Source organism: Myotis brandtii, unplaced genomic scaffold (assembly GCF_000412655.1).
Source record: "Myotis brandtii unplaced genomic scaffold, ASM41265v1 scaffold802, whole genome shotgun sequence".
Lineage (NCBI taxonomy): Eukaryota > Metazoa > Chordata > Mammalia > Chiroptera > Vespertilionidae > Myotis > Myotis brandtii.
Window position 1 is genome coordinate 812,788 of NW_005371230.1, and position 9,058 is coordinate 821,845.

A 9,058-nucleotide genomic window follows, 5' to 3' on the forward strand; every position below is an offset into this window, starting at 1 on the left:
ATAATAAAGATAAAGAGCATTCAACAGCCCCTACCAGTCAGTTGACTGGCTCATGAGCTATTCTCTTTCCCGCTACTGCCCGCCCCCTCTTCCTGGTTAAATACACCCAACTGACCCTCATACCCACATTCCAAATGCCCCTTTCTGGATGTTGATCAAAATGCTTCCATCCATGAAATCCACACTTTCCTTTCAAAGTAGAAGCTAGCGATTACTCCTGGAAGCCCCGCTCTTCTTCCCGATGCAGCAAGACAAAGACGAGTATCCACCCCCTGCCGTGGCTCACTCCCCTTACCCCCCCCCCACAGTTGCTGAGAACCCCAAGTGTCAGTGTCTGCACCCTCCGAGGGCCCTCTGGCAACCTGAGCTTAGGGAACACATGGGTCCGAATCCTTTCCCACGTGTGATCCAAGTTCCCGATGCTGAAGGGAGAATCAGAAACAGTAGCAGCAAGCATTTATGGAGCCCTGACCGGGTCAGGACCTGGGCCCGGGGTTGGGGGGGCGGGGGCGTACAGAGGGTGTCCAGCATGTTGCCATCAACCAGTAATAGCTCTCAGGTGCTCCCTGTCAGCCCGGCCCCTGCCAGATCCAGGCAGCTCAGAGCTGGATGAATGAGTGATGAGACCCCGAGGACTCCTTGGAGGTCAACGGCTAGATTAGGCTGGAGACACTCCAGGGCCACAGCCTTTATACGGGAGAGCACCAGACAGCCGGGCTTTCGTTCAAAACTACCACCTCCCCCTTCCCCAGAGAGAAAAAAAGATCACGAATGCACAACAGTTGTCAGTTGAAGGAGTGTTTATGAGCAAGGCCCGGGCATATTTTAAAGCAGAAGCAAACCAAAAATGTTAAACAAAATACCAAAAGCTGCATTAGCTTCGGGTTGAGTTCGGTGGGGGAGATTCTGTCCATTAGCAAAGGCCTCCATCCCGGGCTCCTTGACTACTAACAGCCTGAGTCTTTTATAGACCGAAAGACGACCCCTGATGCAAACCGCCGGGGCTCGTTGCAAAAATGTTCCCAGGCAGATAGAGCCGGGAGAGCCCCCGCCAACCGTCCCATCTCCGCTTCTCATGAAAGATTGAACAGCTTTACACACGGGCTGTTTACTCAGAAGACAATTTAAGAGCAAGGCCATTAATAGCTCTCTCGCTGCACTTTGAGATAAAGGCACATCCCTGCTGATTAATTGTAGGTGCCTCTCGCTTAGGGAGGAGGCCGGGCATCCCTGTGGCTGCCCGCATGCAGGGTTGGAAGTCAGGGAGTCTGGCCCAGCTAAGAGAGAGGGAAATCAGTCAGGAAGGTAGCCTGTCTCTGGTTAATCCCAGCTTCTAATCTGAACCACCTAATCCGGCCCCAAAGAACTCCAAGACAGCAGGGCTATGATTGAGTGAGCTGTGAGCGGACTCAGAGAACAGCCCTAGGTTGCAGGCACCTCCGGAGCCTGAGAACCTTCTTGCTTTGAGAGAATCAGTCTTTATATCTGAAAAATGTCAACCCCTGGGAATGCCCAGGCCGGTTCAGAATGTCTCGTGGAGCTAGCAGAGCTTTGGCGGAGTCCTCACAAATTGGATGGGATATGGTTTTGCTCTTCAGGAATTTCCCAGAAGCTCCCATTCCAGCCTGAATCATGTCTGCATTGGGCCCCAAGTCCCAGCCCTGCAGAACAGGAAGCCATGACCCAAGTGGAACGGGAAAGGAAACCGAGTTCTCCTTCCTGCTTACAGGCATAGGATTTGATTTTGTACTTTGAATGTAAAAGGATGCTGTATCTCCAACACTTCCATCTGCAGAGTTTATCTCAATGTTTCCGTCAAGAGTTAAAGAAGTGGGTGTTTGAAAGGCCCACCCACCCACACGGCAAGGGCGTGGCCCCCACGGGAAGGGGCAGTGTGATCAGCACACCCAGGTTCACGGCAGGTCAGCAGGAGGGAGAGGACTTGCTTTCCCATCACTGGGGCGACCTTTCCATTGATTTCTCTGGCTGCAGAGGGGTCATCTCTGGGGAAGTACAGCCACCACCTTCGTTTACGTGTACGACTTGCCTTGATAGTAAGAAGGGTGGCATTCCGGGGCAGCCTTACGCTCGCCTCTCCCGGGAGGTTCTGGATTTTTTTAAAAAACTATTTGTCCCCCGAGATGATGCTGACTTTTAGCTTCCCTGCTCAAAAGTAAAGTGAGCCCTCCAGAGGCTGTATGGACTGCTTTCTATCCATCGTTTGCCCTCACTGGGCATCTATTTCACATGCCTGTTAATAGCACCAGCTACCACGTATCGAGCACATACAACGTGCCTGGAGCTACGATGAGGCACCATTTCCCTGCCCGTTCCCTGAGGTCACCCAGCTAGGAGTGGCTGCAGGCTGTGTCCATCCCATCCTTGCTCCGGATCTAACGTGCTCGGTGGCAGAGTTTTCTGTATGTAACTTTCTTCCACATCGGTAACCTCAGGGTGGACACAAGAGCCGAAAGTTGCTGTTGGGTCTGTTTGCTTTTTCAATCAAGCATCTGTGCCCATGTTAGCAAAGCAGCTATACAGGGCACAGCCCTCCAGCCACCCACTTCCTTAAACACTCTGAAAGGCCCTGCCCAGGCTGTATTGATGGATAAAATCTCCCTCCTCAGTTCAACCCCAGTGCAGCTTTGGGCATTTTGTTGGAAGCTCTGTCTTGGGGCCTAAAAGCGAAACTGCTTGTGGACATTATTGCCAAACTCCTCCATTCGCTCTTAAGCAGACCAGCACCTGGCAGTCAGCATCTTATTGCCCCCCGGGGGGAAGGAGGAGGGCGCTCTGGATTGACATCCCTCCTTCGGCCCCCTCACCTAGGATGCTGTGAAGGGCCAGCCCCACCTTCACAGGCCTGTGTCCCCGCTGGAGTTCGGGGCAGCGTATGGCTTTCTGGAAGCACAGCCTGCCATCAGACCCCCGGCCCCTTCCCGGCTCTGTAACCCCAGCCCCAGGTTGCTTTTCCTCACGAAGCCGAGCTATTTTATCCGCCAGCGAAAGGCTCCAGGGAAGGCTCCGGTGTTTGGACGCGATCAGGAAGCCATCGCTGCTGCTCTGAGTTCCAGCTCCAGGAGGCTGTACGGTCCACGTTCCATCCAGCCCTGGGCCCTCTGGGAAGTGGAGAGACATTCTTTTTTTTGGTCCTCCGGACGCGATCAGGAAGCCATCGCTGCTGCTCTGAGTTCCAGCTCCAGGAGGCTGTATGGTCCACGTTCCATCCGGCCCTGGGCCCTCTGGGAAGTGGAGAGACATTCTTTTTTTTCTTTTTTTTTTATCCTCACCAAAGGATATTTTTTCCACAGATTTTCAGACAGAGTGGAAGGGAGGGATGAGGGGAAGAGAGGGAGAGAAATATTGACATGAGAGAGACACATCGATTGGTCGCCTCCCCCATGTGCCCTGACTGGGACTGGGGATCAAACCCCCAACCAAGGTATGTGCCCTTGACTCAGAATTGACGCCACAGCGCCTTGGTCCATGGGCCGATGCTGTAACCACTGAGCAAACCAGCCAGGGCAAGAAATATCGTTGAGTTGCCGTGGGATCTCTGCAGTAGAAATTGGCGTCCTGGCCAACCAGTGCCTGCTAGATAGGTGTCGGGAAAGATAAGAATGCCTTAATCGGGGTTTGGCAAGCCCAGCAGGACAGCTGAGCTTCTGGCCACAGCTGTGCTCAGCGCTCTGCGGGAAGGAGCAGCTGTAGGTGGCCCTCTGCCTCCCGGGAAGACAGAGCTTTGCGGGTACACGGAGCACAGTTACGCTCAAGGTCAGCCTGGGCGGGGATTTGTCTCTCAAAGGAACTCAGCTCCAGGAGCCATAGAAAGTCACTTCCTTTCACAACCCGTGGCCTTCCGCATACTCCACGCCCCACGGACAGAGCTGGTGTTGCAATCCCAAAGCCACTGGGAGCCCGATTGTGATCCCTCCATACGGGGACTCACCCCTCTCTGCCCGGTCACTGACTGTGATAACTTATTTGCTTGCCTGTGTCTTTCAGATTTCAAATCCAACTTCAGAGCCGCCCCGATCCGCTCCGTGGATGTCTACAACGTCATGTGCCACGCGGCAGGCATCGCCCCGCTGCCCAATAACGGGTCCTGGTCCCGGGTGATGTGCATGCTGAAGAGCCCGGCCAGCGCGGCCCCGCGGCACTTGTCCGGGGGTTTGGCCCTGGCCTTGACTCTGCTCTTGCTCCTTCAGTAGCTGCTCCTTTGTGTCCCAAACACTCAGACAAGGGGGCCTTCACGGGGGGAAGGTTTTATGTCCTAGTTGAATAATAGCTTCTTTAACACAATCAAGGCCACACACATTGAAAATATTTTATTCTTGGATGATTCTATACATAAAAATCCCTACTTCTTAAAAACAAATATCTGAACTTTATTTTTTTTTCTGAAGATAAGGAAAATCTTGCTCTTAACTTGTTCGACTGTATGTCAGCGTGTCCTTTCTTTTTCATTTGGAAATGCAGATGAACTGTCTGAGCAAGGGCCTGTCCCTAGCAAACAGCCTCTGAGAGAATATTGTGTGAGAGTCCTGGACCCCACTCTGTCCCGCTCTGCACAGAGCAGCCCCTCGCCTGTGCCCCGTGCACACCCAGGAGCCCGCCTGGGGTTCTATGGCCACAAGTCCTGGACTGTGCCTTCCTTCCCAGAGAAAGGAGGCTCCCCAGGACAGCTGTGGCTGCCATCTGCTCCTGCCCCAGCTCATGGAGTTTTTCCTTCTTCTACAAAAACCCCGAAAGGGTGTTATCTTAGCTTGGGCCACCCATCAATCAAAATCACGAAGGATTGGAGAACTCAGAATAAGGCGGCAGGCATGACTTCCCTCCCAAAGTCGGGATGCACAAAGATGTCCCCCTCGCCTTGAGGAGCAGAAGGGCTTAGCGTAGATCGGGGCTTCTGTGTGACTTCTCACGGGGCATCACGGCCCGAGGCCCCGCCCGTAGCAGCCCCTGGGTGCTGTGGGGGGATGGATGGATGGCCCGACACCTGCCAGGGTGAAGGCCTTCTCAGACTACACTCTTTGGATCACCACACACAACATAGACTATAGCAACACCCGACACACATTACAGCTGGGAAAGATATCTGGCTGATGAGCGAGGGGACACATTTGCAGAAATCTCAGTTCATTGCTTGGAATGATGGTGCATTAAGCATAAGATTTATGCGTCGGTGTGCTGGAGCTTTGCTTGTTAAACAACAACAGCAAAGTGGATCCCTGAGTGACCCAGAATTCCAAGGAAAATCGGGGCGGGGTGGGGGGAGAGAACCTGATGGAATCAAATCCCCGTCACTCACCAAAAGGCCATTTGTTAGGAAAGTGGTGAAACCGCCACCTGCGAGACCTGAGGTCTTAAAGCCCGCGAGACCTGAGGTCTTAGAGCCCCTGAGATGAGCCGTTGAACCTGGCTGAAATGTTTTCAGTTAATCATCGAGCCGGGTGCAGGGGATCTTGCACAAACAAGGGACAACTGCATCTTTAAGTGATCGGAGTCATAGACACACGTCGTGGCATTAAAAATGACTTTGCATTAAGCGAGGTGGATCTGCTGGTGCAACTTTCGTGTCAGGAAAACAACCTCGGGTCTCCTCTGGACGATGAAGCCCTTCCAGGCTGCTGATCTCAATGCTCACCCTGACTCCAGCAGGTGAAGCCAGCCGCCTCTGTGCCTTGAGTCATGGGAGCAGAGGTCCCTGCTCCAAAACGTCTACTTCCTCTCCCCACAAGCTTTCTAAGGGCTTACGTAACGTGTTTTTAGAATGCAGCGTCGGATCCAAGGGAACGCAGGCAAACCAGCCTTTGTCTGGCTGAAAGCAAATCAGTGCTCTCAACACTGAAGTGCACGCCTCTTGTTCCAGGTTCCCTCTCTCCTTAAAGGACGGAGCTCTGATGAATACCGCCTGGCCCACCTTCCTGTGAAGCAAGGATCCTGAAAAGTGGGTCATCAAATGAAGAGGGGTCTACACATGTATACCGTCTTGCATTTGTCTTTCATGCTCTATTCTACCCCCCCACCCTCGCCACACACACACTCATGCCTAAAACCTTCAAGTTACGTAATCAGATTTCAGATAGTTGGCTGACAAAGTGTAGTTACTCAGTAAATACTCTGAGAATAAGGAACTTTTGGAATCATGACTATTGGTAACTAATTAAGAGAATTCAGCCCCTAAATGGAGAAAAAACTTTGTGCCTAAAAGAATGCATGCATTTTAGTGGCTAGATTCTTTGGCTAAAGTTCCCCCTCCCCCACCCCCCGCCCTTTAATTTTTGTTTTAAAGGTATATTCTTTCCCCCAGGAAAATTTTACTTTCTCTAAATGGTTTTGTTCCCCAGAAGTAAAATCTGTGAGGACTACAAATAGACAACCTTTTCTGGATTATTTTACTACTCCGTGGCTAATTCCAGGAGGATGAGAACGACAATTGGATTGCCCTGCCAATAACAAAGATAAAGGGAAGGAAGATCCTTAAATCGAAGAGATGAATGGCCACTTTCCCTGTATATATGCACCATCTCCAGAACCCAATCCAATTACGTTCTGAAGATGTAAGCATAAGTTAGAATAGGCCCAAAGAATTCTTTCTCACCTTGAAGAGTTCTGAATGATAAAGTTCCAGCTCTCTTTACTCTTAAAGTGATCTTGGAAATCCATGTCAGATCCGAGTTCAGACCCAGCCACCAGTTTGCTTATGTGCTGGGATTGTAAGCATCCCCTGACCCACCCTCAGAGACGCAGGCTGGCAGGACCTGGGTGGGGCCCCACGTGTGTTGACACTGCAGTCACACTGATGGAAGGTCTGGGTTTGCTCTCAGCAGAAATGGTGCTGAAATGACCCTGGTAGACCTGAGTCTCCCGACAGTCCTTCATAACCCACCCGTTTCTCCTGGGGCCTCCAGCCCTCCTTAAACCAAAGCGGATCTGTTCACCCCGGTGAGGGAGAGAGGAGCCGAAAAGGCAGCGTGGGCCTCCCCACACCCCCTCCTCCCTGTGGGTCTACGCTTCCCAGCGGTGCTATCAGACCAACTCTTGTTCAAGACACAACTATTTTATGGATTTTCTAAGTGGTTTGCATTTCTGTAAATATCAGGGGATTTCCAAATACGATTGCATGTTTACTCTTTTTAAGCAATTCGTGACAGACCAAGTCAGCGCGGGAGGGTGGGCGTAGTCTTGGGTTATAAACTATAAACATGGGGTCTCAGGTACCAGGTACGTGCCATGAAACTACACTTCTGTGTTGCTTTGAAAATAGCATTGAGTGCAGAGTGCAGTGCCTCAAATGTTTAATAAATGTCCCATAAATATGTGTTGAATGAGGAAAAGAATAAATGTCATTAAAATGATTTGCTTACACCTCAGATATTCTCTGTCTTTAGTACCTCACATAAAATAAACTTTTCACTTTGGGCTTGCTTCCTTATCACCCAACCGGTAATTATACTTCATTCCATAAACAACTAGACATCCAGCCCAGCCTTACACATTTGACAGAAAGAAGGAAGGAAAGAGGGAAGGGGAGAGGAAAGAAGGAAGAAAATTAGGTTTTAAATATACGGAGCGTATTTACTTTTAAAAAATGTAACAGCTTTATCGAGATTAAAGAATGGAAGGAACGAAGGAAGGGGAGAGGGAAGAAGGAAAGAAGGAAGAAAACTAGGTTTTAAATATACGGAGCATATTTACTTTTAAAAAATGTAACAGCTTTATCGAGATTTAATTCACATGCCGTAAAAAACTCCCAGTTAGCGTGCTCATAGGACTCTGTAGCCATCACCACCATCAGTTCAGAACCTTTTTATCAGCCTCAAAGCAACGCCCTGTCCATTCGCTGTCACTCCCATCTCCTCCCACCCCCACCCCGGCAACCACTCAACTCAGCTCTGTGCTAACAGATTTGCCTCTTCGGGATCTTTCATAAAAATGGAACCATGCAATCTGGTCCTTTGTGGCTGGCGTCTTTCACACAGCATAATGTCTTCAGGGTTTAGCATGAATCATTATTCTTTTTATTTCCAAATACTATCCCGTTGTGCAGATATCCTGCATTTTATTTATCTGTTCACTAGTTGATGGGCACACCTTTTTGGATATTATGAGTACTGCTGCTCTGGACATTAATGGGTGAGTTTTTGTGGGTATATGCTTTCGTTTCTCTTGGGAATATGCCTGGAGTGGAATGGCTGGGTCTCATGGTATCTCTATGCTAAACTTTTGAGGAACTTGTCAGACTGTTTTCCAAATTGGCTGCACCCTTTTGGAATTTACCAGCAGGCGTCCGGCTTTTGCACATCCTCCCCCACACTTGTTATTTTTTAAATTACAGCCATTCTGGTAGGTGTGACATGATCTCTCATGGTGGTTTTCATTTGCGTTTCCCTAATGACCAATGATACTGAGTATCTCTTTTGAAATTTACCAGCAGGCTTCTGGATTTTGCACATCCTCACCCACACTTGTAATTTTTAAATTACAGCCATCCTGGTAGGTGTGACATGATCTCTCATGGCGGTTTTCATTTGCGTTTCCCTAATGACCAATGATACTGAGTATCTTCATGTGTCTATCGGCCATTTGTCTATCTTTGCTGGAGAAATGTCTATGCAAGTCCTTTGTCCACATTTTTTACTTGAATGCCTGTCTGTTTTTACTAAGTTGTAACCGTTCTTTATATGTTCTGATACAAGTCCTCCAGAGACATGATTTGCCAATCCCTCTCTTCTCATCGCGGGTCCTGCACCTGGAAGTGCTCCGCAGCCAATAGGAAGGGAGGTGACTGGTGCAGCAAGTCGGAAGGTGCAAAGACCAACCCCCAGGAGTTTCAGATGCTGGATGCTGAATGCCTGCGAGGGCCTTTCTTTCCTGAGGCACCCAGCACACTCCCTGGGCCAGGGCAAGCTCTTAGGAGCATCACTGTGGTGGTTCCAGGGTCTCCAAGGTGACTTAGGAGAACCCGGCATGGCCTGGTCCACATGAGGCCACATGGGACCACCCATCATCTGGTCCTTGGAAAGGAGCCCCACACAGCTCACTTCCCTGTGGT

The 9,058-nt window shown here is 50.2% G+C and overlaps 1 protein-coding gene across 1 annotated transcript in view; it reads left to right on the forward strand.

The window, feature by feature from the left end:
• ENPP6 (ectonucleotide pyrophosphatase/phosphodiesterase 6) overlaps positions 1-6,573 on the forward strand; it is a 77,035-nt gene extending 70,462 nt beyond the window's left edge. Inside the window, exon 8 of the mRNA XM_005883861.2 lies at positions 4,006-6,573. Within this exon, the coding sequence (XP_005883923.1) occupies positions 4,006-4,211 (206 nt within the window). The 3' untranslated portion in view covers positions 4,212-6,573. The remainder of the gene's footprint in view (positions 1-4,005) is intronic.
• The last annotated feature ends 2,485 nt before the right edge of the window (positions 6,574-9,058 follow it).